We start from the raw sequence: 17865 nt of genomic DNA, 5'->3' as shown, positions 1-17865 counted from the left end.
GGGTGGAATGTTGGCGTTCTTAAAGATCCAGCCTTTTATTGTGCTGCCAAGGGCTAGAAAAGATAACCAGAAAAATTAAACAGCAAGAGAACAAGTTGCCGGGTGGTGGTGGTGGTGGTGGCGGCGGCGGCGGCGGCGGCAGTGGCGCACACCTTTAATCCCAGCACTCGGGAGGCAGAGCCAGGTGGATCTCTGTGAGTTCAAGGCCAGCCTGGACTACCAAGTGAGTTCAGAAAGCGCAAAGCTACACAGAGAAACCTGTTCGAAAAAAAAAAAAAAAAAAAAAAAAAAAAAAAAAGAGAGAGAGAGAGAACAAGTCATCCAGTCAGTAGATGGGCTAATGAACAGAATTCACAATTCTTAAAATAGGGAACAGGATGAAAATACTTGAAAAACTTCAGCATCCTGGTCATTGGAGAAATGTGAGTGAATGCTGCTTTTGAGATTCATCTCACCCAGTCATGATGGCTGTCACCAAGAGAACAAATGATGCTGGAGGCAGAGGCAGGTGGATCTCTGTGTTTGAGGCCAGCCTGGTCTACAAAGTGAGCTACAGGCCAGCCAGTTACATAGTGAGCTAAATAGTGAGACCCTGTCTAAAAAGAAGAAAGGAAAATTCTGGTGAGGTTGCGGGAGAAAGAGGAAACTTATTCACTGCTGGTGGGAATCTGGATTTCAATGATGGAAATCAGTGTGGAGGTCCTTAACTATGAGTAGAGCTACCACATAATCCAGCTATGTTATTCTTGAGTATATATCTTTATTTATTTATTATTAATTACATTTATTCATTTATTTTACATCCTGACCACAGTTTCCTCCCCTTCCCCTTTCCCATCCCCTCTCTGGGTATTGATCTTATGGACTCTAAGTCAACTCACCACCAATAGACTTGCTCATCTGTTTTTATTGCTGTGCTATAAGCAATAGTTAAGAAGTGGAACCAGCCTTTGGTCCTATTAGTAAATGAATGGACAAAGGAAGTGTGGGACAGCTGAGGCTGCAGCTCAGTTAGCAGGCTGCTTGCCTAGCATGCAGAAGATCCTGGGTTCAAGTCTCAGCATTGCAGAAACCAGACATGGTGACATGTGCTGCAATCCAAGCATTCAGGAGGCAGAGGCAGGAGGTCAGGATTTCAAGGTTGTTCTCCGCTACAAAATGAGTTCCAAGCCAGTCTGGGATTTGGGGGGTGGGGGAGGTGGAGGAAAGAAAGAAAACAACAAAAGGTGGTACAGAGTGGAATTTTAGGCATCTCTGAAGAAAAATAAAATGACATTTGAAGGAAAACAGATACAGCTAGAAATCACTATGTTGAATGAAGTAAGCTAGACAGACAGCACATTTTCTCTCATACGCAGAACATAAACTGAAAATTACAGGTGTCTGTTTGTATGTGTGAAACTACACAGAGCAACATGAGAGGGAAAAGATCTTAAAAGCAGTGAGTCAATCTTTAAAACTTCTGCTATGTAATAGTAGGAAAAGAGTATCTCATTGTTCTTTTCATCTGTATTTCACACACACACACACTCACACGCACACGCTTGCGCGCGCGCGCACATTTGGAGGATAGACTGGATTGGAGATTGGACTGCCTGGAGGCCCTGATGATGGGATGTGGGCATTTTGCCCTCACCTGGCCAGAATCATGCCTGGCAAGACAGGCTATGGACTGGAGCCAGGGCCTTGGGGCGTTGTATTCCGGGAACTTACACTTTCCACTACCCCCCCCCCCCAGCGTATATAAATGTTCCAGACACTGGGATGTGAAATTCTTTGTCATCCCAGAATGTACCTTGCTAAGGGGAAACCTGAGATATCCTGAGCTCCCCACATTCCACAGCCTGATGCCCTTCACTGACTTGGTTCTCTGCTTCCCCCCACCTGAGGGGAATAAAAAGAGCTGTGCCGTTAACATATTTGCAGGCTTGGGTCATCAGCCCTGGCAGCCCTCCTGACCCCTGCGTTTGAATCTTCCCTTTTGTTATCCCTTTATGCACCCCCCCCAATCTGGTCCCCCCCTCCCCCGTTGGGACCCTGTCTGGTTCTCTTTGTCTGAGTACACTCATTGTACATTCTTAGACGTGATAATCCTCTGTGTGCTGCTCCATAACGGAAGCCATAGGGTTATCAGGGAGACTAGACGGGGATTTGTCAAATGTTACCTACCTATCTGCTATCTGTTTGTGCATGTCTGGTCTGTCCGTCCACCGGTCCATCCAGCCATCCTAGGATCTTAGGATGGAGTTTGGTATGCAGCACTCATACCAGAAAGAAACCCACCCAGGAGCCCACCCACTGGCCGCTCAGCAGGTGTGCGCCTGGGATAGAGTCAGTCAGCCCAAGGCAGGGTGGTAATTAATGGAAGGAGCTGGCTGTTCCAACCACCTACCTGCTCGCCAGGTCCCCTTCCCAGGCTCTCCTCACACCCTATCTCTGTCCCAAGGCCACGCTCTGGCTTCTGTTTCACCAATGGTCGGGTTGTGTTACTACTGTTTGCTTGAGTGAGTTTCCTCAACCCGAAGGCGCCGCAATTCGCGTTGTCGCAGCCTTTCCCGAGTCGGTCGTCCCTAGGTAGCCAGTCTGAGTCCTTTTCCCTGCACCTAGTCTTTATACCAACAATTCCTGGCGCCACTCCTGGCTGAGCTGGAGCCAGATTCCCGACACAACGGGGAGAATCGATAGAGCATCCTCCCCCCGCCCCCCGTATTTTAGATCTCTGCAAACTCGGAGGCCACGCTGTGCCCCCGACTCCAGGCATAGTCAGATGGGGGAGGGGGAAATGACTGACTCGCTAAGTAGCTGTATCCCCTGGGTGGTGGTGCTCCTCAGTCTAGAGTCAAAATCCTGGAAGGAAGGAGGCACTCCAGTCCTTTTCCCCAACCCCCAACCCCCCAACCTCCAAACCTCCCAACCTCATCCCAACCCCCACCCCTCATCTATCTAGTAGGAACTGAAGGGAAGTCTCTGTCCCCCCACCCTCTCTCCCCGCTACCACGGTTCTTCAAGGTTAGTTCTCTATTACTTCAATAACAACCACGCGCATAACAGGTTGGCTTCCCCTAACCCTGATGCCAGTCTGCTCGTCAAGTGCATGCATTCCCACTCTGCCACCTGCTTTTCTCTGTGGCAGGTTTAAGTAGGCTCGGTTTTGTTTGTTGAGACCGGATTTCACTACGTAGCTCTTGCTGGCTAGGAACTCACTATGTAGACCAGACTGGGCTGGAATTTACAGAGATGGGCTGGACCCTGCTTTCCTGAGTGCTGGGATTAAAGCTGAGCCCACAGAAGACATCTGGCCTTTACAGGTCTGTGTTCTTCCCCTTTCCTCCCCTCAGTTTCCATTTTTGTCCTTTCCACCTGAGAAAAACCAAAGGAAAAAGCCCAGAGTTCATTTTCTACCTTTCTAGCCAACCAGACAGAAGGATACTCAGTTCTCTCTCTCTCTCTCTCTCTCTCTCTCTCTCTCTCTCTCTCTCTCTCTCTCTCTCTCTCTGTGTGTGTGTGTGTGTGTGTGTGTGTGTGTGTACAGTTAAGCCACACTAGCCTTACTGGGGGGAATGCACTCCCCTTTGAACTGAGGGATGTGAACGCTGACTTCCTTCTGAGTCTCTATTGAACTCCAGGTAGGCATCAGCTCCTACCATAAAGGTCACATCTCTTATTTAACCTCCACACTGTGTTAGTTGCAGGAGTGGAAGGAGATTAGAGAGCTGAAGGACAATAGTAAACAAGAAGCCAGAGGCTGTGATTCCAAAAGACACTGTCCTGTCACCTGCCCTCCGGACAGAAATGCCCTCAGGGTTTCGGAGACATAAGAAGGGGACTTGTTATGCAAATCCGATGGCACTGTGGCCAGAGGGTTAGTACAAGCTCCTGTTAGGCTACTGTAGTTATGTTGGCTGTGTGATTTACTGTGTGTAAAATAGCAACCGAGACAGTTTTTTTTACCAAGACCTAGGAAAATTAGAGGTCATGCCAAATTCTACAAAACTACAAATCCAAGATTACTCAACATACTTACAAATGTTTCCTCCCTTCCTTCCTTCCTTCTTTTCTGTTTTGTGTTTTTTGAGACAGAGTCTCAGGTAGCCCTGGCTGCACTCACGGTTTTCTATGGAACCAAAACTGGCTTTACATTTCTGAACCTCCTGCCAGCGACACATGCGGAAGAGGCTGGATCTGAGTGGAGCCCAGTCTGCTCTGCTGAGTTCCAGGTCAGCCAAGCAGACTTAGTGAGACTCCAAAAGAAAATAAAACTCTGAAAAATCCTGCCTCCACTTCCCAAGTGCTCGGGATTTCAGGTGTGAGACTCCTGGTCCCGGTTTTCGTCATTTCGTTTATTCGGCGTGTTTGGCAGTGGTAGAACACAAAGAAGTCACTGTTCCATCCTTGAGGAAGTTCACCCCAAGCAGACGTTTGGGAATGGCTCCTATAAACATTCTATACCCATGAAAACGGTTTCATCCCGTTGGGTCCAGCGTCTCACAGTAATGGGGGACAGAACACCAAAGTCTATTAAGAAGCAAACTTTATTCCAGAAAAAAAGAAAAGAAAATGAACATCACTGTGGGACACAAAAGCTTATCAGCTAGCTGAGACTACAACTGGAGTTGGATTTTTAAGGCTGTGGTAGATGGAGGGGGGTTATGAGCCCCTTTTTATAGTAAGGGGGAAGGCATTAGGCACAGTGCTAGGAGTCACATAGAAACAACTATTAAAAGTTAACTTTGGTCCAGGCAGTTGTTGGCTATAAGGGGCAAGGAGGTTAAAAGTTAACTCCCGGCTGGGCGGTGGTGGTGTACACCTTTAATCCCAGCACTTCGGAGGCAAAGACAGGTGGATCTCTGTGAGTTTGAGGCCAGCCTGGTCTACAGAGTGGGTTCCAGTTAGCCAGGACTGTTACACAGAGAAACCCTGTCTCAAAAAATCAAAAGAAAGAAAGGAAGGAAGGAAGGAAAAGAAAGAAAGAAAGAAAGAAGGAGAGTAAGAAAGAAGAAAGAGAAAGAAGAAAGAAAAGAAAGAAAGTTAACCCCTGGCTGTTGACAGAGGAGCTGCTGTAAAGCAGTGAGTCATAGTTAGCAGTTCATCTTTAGAGCTGATGACTGTCAGTTTTCATCTCGTAAGCCTATAATTTTATATTTCCATATTCCTGGACCCTTTAACCCATAGGAAACTATTCTGGTTGGTTACTACCATAATGTTCCATCTCTGAGACTGTATTTGCCATTTGTCTTCCTAAAACATCGTTTAAAAATTCCCCTTCTTAGCCGGGCGGTGGTGGCGCATGCCTTTAATCCCAGCACTCGGGAGGCAGAGGCAGGCGGATCTCTGTGAGTTCGAGGCCAGCCTGGGCTACCAAGTGAGTTCCAGGAAAAGGCGCAAAGCTACACAGAGAAACCCTGTCTCGAAAAACCAAAAAAAAAAAAAAAAATTCCCCTTCTGGACAAATGTGGTATGTACTCACTCATAAGTGGATTCTAGATATAAAATAAAGAACAATCAGACTGCAACCCACAGATCCAGGGAGGCTACATAGCAGGGGGACCCTAGGATGACTGTGGCTTATAAAAAGTTTTGGTTTTACTCAATCACTGGGCAAGCCTCAGTGAAACATTTCACTATTAGGATAAGAATTTGTACTGTATCAAGCTGATAATAAAAAAATAAAAATAAAAATAATAAAAAAATTCCCCTTCTGCTGCTGACTCATTGAACATACTACCCACAGCATGACCGTACCTCCCTTTATCCATGTAGCTGAGTAATTCTGTAGAAGAGTCTTAAGAGATGACCCCCTCTTCCCCTTCATTACATCTCAGTGTCTCCCCCTCAGTTTACAGTTCTGAGGGATGACTGTCATCTAGGGTTCCTGCTGGGAGACCCCAGAGCACCGTGTCTGCCTCCATCGCACAGCTTCAGTTCCTATCCATGGTCCTGAGACTGACAAGAAAGATACTTTGATCAAAGTTGCTGTCATCTCTCATGACAGTGTCTCTTGACACAATTTGAACGCTAACTTTGGGCAGATGTTTGAGCCCTTGATGAAATGGCTCAGCATCTAATGTGCTTGCTGCCAAGCTTGACGACGGCGGGAGAACTCTCACGAACATGCCATGCTTCCGTCCACTCCTACACATACAGATATGCACACACAAAATATATTTTTAAAAATTTTACTTATTTTGTGGCAGGTAAGGGGTGGGCACATGTCACAGTGTGTGTATGGGGGTGTGTATGAAGAATAACTTCATGAAGGTGAATTTCTCCTTCCTTGGGGCCCAGGGATCAAACTCATCAGTCTAGACAGCAGATGCCTTTTCCCATTGAGTCATCTTGCCAGCCCAATAAATAAAAAATTCAAAGTTAATATCACCTAGGAAGTCAACGAGTACTTCCAAAATGGCAAGCCACTGGCCCCAACATCCCACGAAGTCCCTCTCTCCCAACTGAAGAGTGGAGGGCAGTGACCGGGCCCAGCCCCGGGTTGCTGGGGCCATCTCTCCCGTAGCTGCTGGACAGCGATGTCTTTCAGCTCTGCTCCCTGGTTTAGGCTTTCTGGCTTTTCGCTTTATATCTAGAATCCACTTATGAGTGAGTACATACCATGTTTGTCCAGAAGGGGAATTTTTAAATGATGTTTTAGGAAGACAAATGGCAAATACAGTCTCAGAGATGGAACATTATGATAGCAACCAACCAGAATAGTTTCCTATGGGTTGAAGGGTCCAGGAATATATATATATATATATATATATATATATATATATATATATATATATATATAAAATTATTTAAATATATATAATTATATATAAAATATATAATTATAGGCTTATGAGATGAAAACTGACAGTCATCAGCTCTAAAGATGAACTGCTAACAATGACACTGCCAGCTGCCACCATGACAAGCGAGATGTAAGGTACTGGTAAGCCACGAGCCATGTGGCAAAGTATAGATTAATAGAGATGGGTTAATTTAAGATATAAGAACAGCTAGCAAGAAGCCTGCCATGGCCATACAGTTTATAAGAAATATAAGTCTCTGTGGGTTTACTTGGTTGGGTCTGAGCAGCTGCAGGACTGGCGGGTGAGAGATTTGTCCTGACTGTGGGCCAGGCAGAAAAACTCCAGCTACAAGTGCATTTTATACCCCACCCCTTCTTTCGCCATTGTCTTCCCTTTTATTTATTTTTCTTTCTTTTTAGATTTCTTTTCTTTCTTTTATTGTTTCTTCTTTCTTCCTTCCTTCCTTCCTCCCCCCTCTCTTTCTTTCTTTCTTTTTTTCTTATGTACAGATGTGTGCCCACAGAAGCCAGAAAAGGCATCTGATCTCTTGGAGCTTGGAGCTTGAAACAACCATTGTGGATGTTAGCAATGAACTTGTGTCCTCTGGAAGAGCATCAAGCATTCTTAAACCCTGAGCCCTCTCTCCAGTCCTTCTTTTTTTTTCTTTTTCTTATCTTTTATTGTGTTTGAGACAGTTTCTCTGTATAGCCTTGGCTGTCCTGGAACTGGATTTGAACTCCAAGCTCCTCCCACTTCTGGGGTACAGGTGTGGGCCACTGTGCTAGTTATCCACAGTTTTTCTTAATCTCTCCAGAGCAGATAGAAGAACCAGGGAAGAGAGCTAGCTATTTTGCTGTCCCTAAAGGGGAGGTGCTGAGGAAGGGCCTGGGGACTGGAGTTGATGGAAGTGGCGGGCTACCTCCTGTGTTCCCATCTCTGTGGTTTTAAGTCACCACACACGAGGAATTAATCAAGTGATTGGTTGACTCTTTTGAAACTGGCTCTCATATGGCCCAGGTTAGTCTCAAACTTGCTTTGTAACAGAGTGACCTCGAAGTCCTGGTTTTCACGCCTCTCTCTCCAGAGTGCTGTGGTGACAGCCATGTGCTTGGTTCCCGCGTGAAGAATTTAAGGGTCATGGCAAACATGCTCTTGGATTTGGTGTGGGTGAATTTTGCAAAGTGTGACCTGTAGAGTTTGGTTGCCTGTTGATGAAGTTTGGGCCTTTGGGTGTGAGGTGTCCTGGGTGGAAATGGAATGTTTACCGTGTTTGCAGGAATGGAATATCCCAGGAAAGGCTCCAGAAAACTGTGCTTGAGGATGTAGTTACAGGGACAGCAGATGTTCTTAGCGTGGGCCAGAGGACATGCAGAGTCCCACTGAGACCTTTTCCAGGAGTAAGACTGAGTGACTGTGGCTGCTAGCTGAACTGGGAATTTGTTTCATTCCCTCAGAGAAAAAAGCAAAACAATAAAACAGTTTTTTTGTGGTAAGTATATCCCCAGAAAAAGTAGACAGAAGGGAGAGGAGGGGAGGGGAGAGGAGGAGACATGGGGGTGAGGGTAATCCCATTCTAACACCAGAAAGAGGGAAAACATGTAGTTAATTTAAAACTTTGTGCTAGGCTCCTTGACCTCACCAGCACTCAGTTCTGGTCCATTCACTTCTGGGAGGTGAACCTGGAAGGTGCAGGGATGTTGTAGAATATTTTAACTAGGCAAAGATGTATTACATTTGTTTATGCTGCAGAATATTACTTTAACTGTGTAAAGGTATGTTACATTTGTTTATGCTGCATTTGTTTAACATGTAAGGATGTGCATTTAATTATGTAAAGATGTGCTGCATCTGTTTCACCTTGCCTGCCTAAGGCACCTGATTGGTCTAATAAAGAGTTGGATGGCCAATAGCTAGGCAGAGAAAGGATAGGTGGGGCTGGCAGGCAGAGAGAATAAATAGGGGAAATCTAGGAAAGAGAAAGAGAGAAAGGGAAGAACAAGGGGTGAGAGAGGAGGAGGAGGAGGAGAAGGAGAGGAAGAGGGACATGCCTGGGGCAAGAAGCCAGGCAGACACCAGCCAGACATGAGAAGCAGTAAAAGTGAGATATACAGAAGAAAGGTAATAAGCCCTGAGGCAAAAGGTAGATAAACAGGTTAAGTTAAAAAAGCTAGCCAGAAAAGTGCCTAAGCTAGGCCTAGCATTCAAAACTAGTAAGTCTCTGTGTCATGATTTGAGAGCTGGTTGGTGGCCCAAAAGAAAAAACCTGGTACACAGAGATGATGCTCTTGTGGTGTGGGGTCAGCAGGTATGTGTGGCTCTGGTATGTGATGTCAGGTGGGTGAACAAGTGTACCAGGCCGTTGCTTCTCATCTAAATGAAAGTACATCAGATAAACTCCAGGATTTGAGACTTTTTGTCTGTCCTTAACATTAGGGATCTTAACACACCCTCCCAGTGGCCAGGCATGTGCCGACACACCCAGCTTTCTCACCTTTATATATTTGAGACAGGGTTCTGTTATACAGCTTAGGCTGGCCTCCAACTTATAACCCCTTTCCTCAGCCTCCTGAGTGTGGGGACTAGAGGTACAGCTGCATGCCCAGTTCCTCTACCTTTCTGGGATGGCCTTTTTAGTAAGCTGCTCCTAAACAGGCGTCTTGGGCATTGGTTGGTTATGCAGCATTGAACTTATTCCGTGCGGGACACTATAGTCTAACCTTCCTGTAGCTTCTTTAGCTGTGACCAGTGAGTTTGGACACAGTGAGTACATATTACATCGGTCAGAGATGCATGGTCCCTGAGCCATGTTAAGAGTGACTGAGTGTTCAAGCTGGTGTGGTTTACAGAGCAGAATGCATGAGGTACACTTACTTGTGTGGCTGCTCCTACAGTGAGAGCAGTGGTCCTATTGGCTGATGGGGATATTTTCAGTCATTGTTGGCTTTGGCTTTACTACATGAAAGTGTGTCTGATACTCTCTTCCCAGGTACCACGTGAGGGGCCTGTGTGGGACTGGGGCAACGGTGGAATTACAGCTCCTTATATAAAAAATTGCTAGTGACAGGTGCCTGGGCGCAGTGCTGGGAGACAGATGTGGGAAACCATGGGGGCCAGTGTGAGCCTGCATGTTCCAACACATCCCTAGTCTTGAAGGGCACTCTCCCTGATCCAATTCTCTCTCTCTCTCTCTCTTTTTCAAGACAGGGTTTCTCTGTGTAGCTTTGTGCCTTTCCTGGAACTCACTCTGTAGCCCAGGCTGGCCGCAAACTCACAGAGATCCGCCTGGCTCTGCCTCCCGAGTGCTGAGATTAAAGGCGTGTGCCACCACCACCTGGCTGCCCTGATCCAATTCTTGAGGATGCCACCCTGCATTCCTGTTGTGGCATTTGTTCCCTATAGATAGTACTTCTCAGCAGGTCTGGGTCAGTCACTACAGTTGGGTGATCTCGGGTAAATCACGTCATCTTTCTGCATGGAAGCTCGGCCAGAAATAGAATGGTGGTCACTGTGCTTTTGATGGTTAGTTCCCAGCTGTTGTGGGGATCAAGGATATGAGTGGGGTATGTCAGGAAGAAACCAACTAGTTCCCTGACTGGCATAAAAATGGAGTAGGAAGCAGCAATTAGATCCATCTGCCCAGGAGATGGGAAAACAGGGCTGGCTGGGAGCCAAGCAGAACCTTGGCCAGCCATTGGGTATGAGTCTAATACAATCCAGACAGCTTGGAAGCATTTTCCCGTCACAAGCTGTTCCTGTGTAGTAGATGGAACTATTTGTACAATGGAGACATGTTAGCCTTTCTTCATTGTGACAAAGTATCTGAGAAACAGCTTAAAAGAGGCAAGATTTATTTTGCCTCATGATTTTGATCCATAGTCGCGGACAGAACACCATGGTAGAGTGTGGACAGGCAGAACTGCTCACTTCATGGTGGCTGGAAGCCCAGAGACAAAGATGCCGGAGATGCAATGTACATGTACACCTGTAAGCCCACTTCCTCTGATCAGGTCTCACTTCCTAACAGTCCATTAAAAATAAAAATGTGGGGCTGGAGAGATGGCTCAGAGGTTAAGAGCACTGGCTGTTCTTCCAGAGGTCCTGAGTTCAATTCCCAGCACCTATATGGTGACTCACAACCATGTATATAGTAAGATCTGATGCCTCTTCTGGCATAAAGTCAATAGAGCACTCATATACATTAAAAAAAAAACTTTAATTAAAAAAACAAAAGTGTGTGTGTGTGTGTGTGGGTGCATGATTGAGGTTATATATGTGTACCACATGTGTGCAGGAGCCCTAGGTCAGAAGAGAACACCGGATCCCTCGGAATTGCAGCTTTGTGGTTTTGGAAACCAAACGCAGGTTAATAGTTCTTAACCAGTGACTTGTTTCTTCAGGCCCCAGTCCATCTAATTATGAGTCAGTCCATTGATCAGACTCATGCCCTCAGGAGCCAATCACTTTTCCAAATCTCCGAAGTTCTGCCTCTGAATGTCAGAGACCGAGCCTTCAGCAAGCCCTTGGGTGTAGATATATCACATGGCTGTGACTAGTTGGTTTGCATTTATCAGCTCAGAGTGCCACATGGTTTCATGGGCACTGAGATGGTGCTGCCACCTTGACAGAATCTAGAATCACTTGGGAGATGGGCCCCTGGGCATCTGTGGAGGGTTGTCTTGATTGGGTTTATTGATGTGAGAAGACTCATCTTAATTTGGGGCAGGAGCATTCCCTCAGTAGGGGATCCTGGGCTGTAATAAAATAGAGAAAGTCGGCTGGGCATCAGCATTCATGAATTCCCCTCTACTTCCTGTGCTGGATGTTATGTGACTAGCTATCCCCCACGCCTGATGAGTTGACTTCCCCACTGTGAGGAACTGAACCTTGGGACTGTGAGCCAGTTCCTCCTTGAGGGTTTTATCTCAGCAACAGGCAAAGACAGACAGGCACAGTTGGGAATTAGGCCTATTGACCTAATTAGCAATACCACCTTCCTTTTCTCTTTGAGCTCTCACTTTGGGGTATGGTCCTCTATATTCCCAGTCCTTGGCATGGAGTGGGGCACAGAACCTATCTTTGATTATGAATCCTGTGACCTTGGGAAGTAACAGAAAAGACACTTGTCTTGAATAGCTTAAGAATAAGTTTTCATGGAGCTGGAGAGAGGACTCAGCAGTTCAGAGCATTTGCTGCTCTTCCAGAGGACCTGAGTTCGGTTCCCAGCACCCACATCAGATGGCTCACAACCAGCTCCAGGGGATCTAACATCTTCTTTTAGCCTCTGCTGGCACCCATGCACACGGGGCAGATATACATACATATACATTAATAAAAAAAACTTTAAAAAAATTAAAAGAATACATTGTCTTGAAAGTAAGGGGCATAACCTTTCAGAGCCTTATGATCCCATTTTGTAAAGTCAGAAAATCATTTGAGAACTCTCTAAAATAAGAGTCAACTGTAAATATAATTTAAAAAATTTTTATTAAATCATTTAGACTTGAAAGAAGTCATAATAGTTAACACACTTAATGTGTGTTCTGTACACCACCAACCCAAATGGATTGATTTCAGAATTTTTATAAATAAAAAATAAACATATTTACAGGAAAAATGAAAACATGTTAGCAAGTTGAGATGATTAAACTTACCTATAATCAGTTTGGGGATGTACCCACTTGTATTACATATAAGATAGGATTCTATGAGGATAAAAATTACATAATTGAAGAAGTTAGTTGTAATAGAAGATCCATTTCTTACTACAGTTTTTTTTTTAAACCCTCAAATCAGAGCCTTAGACCAATACCTAAAAAGCTTCATTTTCTCATTACTGGAGGTAAAAAGTACAAAAAGCTCATGACACTCCTATAACCACCTAAAGAATGAAGCTACTCAATGCTGCAGACAGACTAGGACAGCACCGACTCGACCCTCGACCCAGCTTGTGCTCTGTGCCTTCCAATGGTGCAGACATGTCAGGTCCCCACCTGGGACAAAATGGACGAGTCCGCTTTCTAACAGTCCCCTTGCATCTCTAGAGAGCGCGTTTCTAGAGCGGAGTCACCATGTGGGAAGTCTTGACTCTTCTGTGCTATAAAGGTATTTCTAGTTCAGATCATTTCAGGGGGCGCTTCTACCTGCTGGCAAAAGGTGAGGTTTCTAAAGCTTGACCTAGTTTTGGGACACCAACAAGGAGCAAGTCCACATGTCATTACATAGCCCTTTCCTGGAAGTGTAGTTAAGAGAAAACTGGATTAGGCCCATAATCCAGGCTGACTTAGAAAACTGGTCCCAAATCAAATTGATCAAAGCATGAAGTCTGAGTCCACCGCTGTGGAGAGCCACATTCCTCCCGGTGCCTGCTCCTCGCCACCTTCGAGGTGCTGGCACAGCTGAAGGCTAGTTGCCGGGCAGTGGGCTGTGCGAGCAGCTGGGCTGTCTGGAATGCTTTGTTCCGGATGAACTCATGGAGCGGGACCGCTGTCTTAGAACCGTTTTCCCGGGAAACTCCAAGTCCGCAAATACAGCATTTTCAATGATGTTTGTGGCTTCAGGCCGCTCCGTGGGTGATGGAGAGAGCATGTCTTGAACCATCATATGCTGAGACACAAAAATGGTTTTGTGTTAAAAGTCCTAGCTTTAGATTATCAAGCAGTCCTTTAAGTCATGGAAAATAACAAACACATAGATATATATGCGTACACTCACATACTCACACTTGGGTGCATATATGCAACCCTACACGCACGCGCGCGCGCACACACACACACACACACACACACACTCAATCTGCAGTAGAGGAGCTGGGACACAGGGCTCTGAAGGTGGGAGGGAAATGGTCTTTATTTACCTATAGCCTCAGCTACAGCCAAACGTCTCTGTAACCATTTGAAGTGTGTGAACCACATCAGATTAGTCAGCTGACACTCAAGCCCCAAAGCAGCACAGCCATCGAGAATATGTAAAGAGCACGGCTGTGTTCCATCAGTGTGTGTGTGTGTGTGCGCGTGCGTGTGTGTGTGTGTGTGTGTGTGTGTGTGTGCCCTTCAGCACCCGCAGAGACCTGGGGAGGATGCCAGGATCCTGCTCTGTCACACTCCATCGTATTCCTTTGAAACAGGGTCTCTCACTGAACCTGGAGCCAGGCTGGCAGCCAACACGCCCCAGAGGCTCTCCTGTCTCTGCCCTCTACAATGCTAAGTTAAAAATGTGTGTGTAGGCATGTCCAGCTTTCTGTGTGGTTGCTGGGGATTCAAAGCTGGGTCCTCGATAAGCACTCCTACCCACTGAGCCATTTCCATGGCCCTCGCTGCAAGCCTGATGACCTGAGCTGTCTCCTTAAAACCCACATGGTGGAGAGAACTAAACCCCAAAGCTGTCCTCTAACTTTGATATGTATACACACACACACACACACACACACACACACACACACACACACACACACTAAATTTACAAACAGGCAGCCGGATGGATTTAGTCTATCAACCGGGCTGCAAATGCACAGAGGCTATCTGAGTGTAAACGGTGTTTTTATAATGAAAGGAAAGGTTTTCGAATCACATCCTTGAGGTGCAGATGTCACCTGATTCTAAAAATAAATTCATCTTACGAATACACATGATCTACAATAATCTTGATAAAGCATTTTACAAGTCAGGTTTATCAATGTGTAAATATTAAAGCAATACGCTTGTGGACCTAAACACACTATGGGAAAAAAGTTACAAAAAGAAATGACAACTTGAGAGTTTTTTTTTTTAACATGAAGACCAGCTTAATCTTCCCCTAATCTTCTAAACCACTTTCTGTGTGGCCTACTCCCACACCTGGAGTCAACAGCCACTGGGCCTTTTGTTTAAGATAAGCCCTTTTTAAATGTAAAATTCTTAATTTTTATGTGCATTGGTGTTTGTTTTGCCTGTGGAAGGGTGCTGGGTCCCCTGGAACTGTAGTTACAGACAGTTGTGAGCTGCCATGTAGGTGCTGGGAATCGAACCAAGGTCCTCTGCAAGAGCAGTCATTGCTCTTAACTGCTGAGCCATCTGTCCAGCTCCCAAGATAAGCAAGTCACCAACAGAAAGAGTTAATGTAACATGGCTGCTCCTGTGCAGGCGCTTTATGAAGTCAGCCTGAGGGATGATGAAGGCAGTCTGTCCTCTGCAGGCCCCTGGGTTGAGGGCAGTCCTAACAAATGGTCCTCTAGAGCCGTGGTGCTCAGCCTTCCTAAGGCTTCGACCCTTTAATACAGCTCCTCGTGTTGTGGTGGCCCCAACCATAAGATTATCTTTGTTGCCACTTCGTAACTGTAATTTTGCTACTGTTATGAATTGTAATGTAAACATCTGTGTTTTCTGATGGTCTTAGGTGACCACTGGGAAAGGGTCCTTTGACCCCAAAGAGGTCACAACCCACAGGTTGAAAACCACTGCTCTAGAACATCAAGTGTCTCATCTGAAAAGGGGAAGCTGACCAGCTGACTGCTAAGGACCCTTTGTGTTTATGGGTGTCTTTAAGAACAATTTAAGCACTGAATACAATTTTGGAGAAAGAAGCTGAGAACTATACATACCTCTCGGGGATATTTCTGAGTAAACAGTGGTGGAAACTTTAGATTTCTTACATCGGTTAAGGTCTAAAAAGAAAGAAAAATAGTGTTTAATCTTTCAACTTTATTTTTCCTATGGATCCCTTTCTCACACATGCTAGGCAAATATTCTCCACTGATAGCACCCCAGCCCAACTTTTCACTTTTTACTAATGTACGTGTCTATGTGCATTACGTGTGTGCATATGTCTGTGTGTTTGTGCAAAGGCTTTCAACCATTGAGCCTTCCTTCCAGCCCAAACTCTCCACGTTCTCAATAGTGTCTTCGAAGAACTGATAACTCTACAGATTTGATTCTGGATTTGGTTGGATCTCTTTTTTTGTTTTGTTTAGACAGAGCTCACTTGGTAGCTAGTAGCCCTGACTGTCCTGGAAAGCTACGCAGATCAGGCCAGCCTCAAACACAAGGAGATCTCTGCCTGTCTCTGGTTCCCAAGTGCTGGGATTCAAGGTGTGCACCACCACGCCCAGCTAGTACTGTGAGCCTGAAAACCTATGGTCATGATTTGTTCTGAGAAGGAAAAACCCAGCCATGTGTCATTCGCCAGCACTGAAGTCTGGGAGGGCACAGCCACTTGTCCTCTGGACTAGTGTCCTCCAGCCGACTGTCACTGTGTCCTTCTCCCTTCATGTCACCCCTGCAGCTCCCTCTGGCTTTGCACTGATCACAAAGGTACCAAATGCAAAACACTGGTAAGACTATGATGAATTTATGCCAAGGAACAGCTCAGACTAACCCTGTTGTCCACATGATCCCTTCTGCTCCCAGCTAACTATCTGATGGTGCTGGAGAGTTCGGCTGAGCTGCTTACAACTGCGTGTAACTCCAGCTCCAGGAGGATCAGAAGCCTCTGACACTGGGGTCCCTGCCCTGTCACACTCAGACGCACACGCATACACATAGTTCACAAATTTAAAAATAAACATAACCATCTTTAAAAACTCTTGTACATGTTCAATGATTTTCTCTTTCCATCCTTTTGGGAGTCAGATGTACTTACCCTGACTCGCTCCATCTGAGTGCTGAATGGGTAAAGTAACTCAAACAGAATCAAGCCCAAAGAGAAGATGTCCACTTTATGGGAGTAGTTGTTTCCATGAATCTGAAATAGCATAAAAATACGTAAGAAATCACCCCAGAGGAGCACATCATCTCAGCATTAACGCAGAGACGAACACAGTTGCTATGACAGCATCACTGAGGCCCAGAGCTGACTCAGTACCTCTGGGTAGAAGTGTATGTGTCAAAGTGCTAGCAAAGAGTTAACTGCTAAGCCCCCCTCCCCGGCCTCTTCCACTGTGGGCAGGTGTAATTACACCACTCAGCATTACAGAGGGAAAGCCCAGGTAAGGCTTGAGATATGCATCAGCAAAATCGGCAGAAACCTGGAGCCTTGTGTGCTGGAGCCTCTAAGGGCTGCTCGGCCCCCCTGAGGTGAAGCTTTTCAAAGCGACCCTATCTGAAGCCAATCTCATTTCTAATCACCGTAGTCCTGAAGACTCCTGAAGACGGTCATTACTCCAAGCCACTAATCAACCTGGGAGCCTTCATTACGCACTTAATTGCAGACTGCTTTGTATGCATAGCTCTATTTTTCATGTGCATATTTCTTTTTCTTTCCCAGTCCTGGCAGGGAAGAGACCTGCTGCCTTTGTGTTCCTTTCTCATCTTTCAGCACTGGGCTAAGTATAGAGGAGGCCCTCAATAAATTCCTGATACCACGAAGCAATGAATCACAACTGGTCTGCTCTATTAGGGAAAGCCCGGTTCAAATGCAAAGCGAACTCCTGGTGCCTCAGGGAGGAGCCCTTTCATTTATGGACACTTCCTTAGGCCAGTTACTTGACTGCAGGTAAACAGCTCTGGACCTGGCTCACCGCAGAACTGCTCCACTAGGGGAGGGAGAGGGGAAACGTGCTGGGTGGCGGAGCAGCTGTCAGGGGTGAGGCCATCGTCTCCTCTCCTCTCCACCACTCTAGGTATCTGCCTCTCTGGTTCCTTCTATGCAGATGGCTTTGCTTCTGCTCACAAAACAGCAGGTGGAAAGTTCCAGGGACTGTATCAGCTCGGTCACCCTACTTCTAAAGTGACTATAGCAATCCATCTGCACAGTCCCTTGCCTGCCCCACCCCCATCTCTGTGGCTTAGGAAAGGTTCAAAGAAAATGTGTTCAAGGACATTGCCCACAGGGGCACAGGGAAGAAAGATACCTCAGACTATTTGGATGGTGTAAATTGACCGTTCACTGGAGGCACCTGGACAGCTGATGATTAATCCCATCCAATTCTGTCCATGGCAGGGTGGATGGAGATGTGACAGAGGCTGGGGCAGCCTCTTGTCCAAGTGACAAGCCTAACAGCAAAACTGACACTAACTTTAATGTCTGAATCAAACACAGAGCAATCTGAACGGAGTGAATGCTTCAGAGCTGAAAGTGCCATCTAAGGATGTCCAGGAATATG

General features: G+C 46.0%; 1 protein-coding gene across 1 annotated transcript in view; it reads right to left on the bottom strand.

Annotated features, from left to right (window-relative positions):
• Positions 1–12256: 12256 nt before the first annotated feature.
• Eif2ak3 (eukaryotic translation initiation factor 2 alpha kinase 3) overlaps positions 12257–17865 on the bottom strand; it is a 67659-nt gene continuing 62050 nt past the window's right edge. The window contains exons 15-17 of the mRNA XM_028859420.2: positions 16404–16505; positions 15367–15429; positions 12257–13394 (exon numbers count right to left, since the gene is read on the bottom strand). Of these exons, the coding sequence (XP_028715253.1) occupies positions 13194–13394; positions 15367–15429; positions 16404–16505 (366 nt within the window). The 3' untranslated portion in view covers positions 12257–13193. The remainder of the gene's footprint in view (positions 13395–15366; positions 15430–16403; positions 16506–17865) is intronic.

Source organism: Peromyscus leucopus, chromosome 3 (assembly GCF_004664715.2).
Source record: "Peromyscus leucopus breed LL Stock chromosome 3, UCI_PerLeu_2.1, whole genome shotgun sequence".
In the NCBI taxonomy this organism is placed as follows: Eukaryota; Metazoa; Chordata; class Mammalia; order Rodentia; family Cricetidae; genus Peromyscus; species Peromyscus leucopus.
The sequence above is the reverse complement of the archived record's forward strand: the minus strand, read 5'-3'. Positions and strand labels throughout refer to the sequence as shown.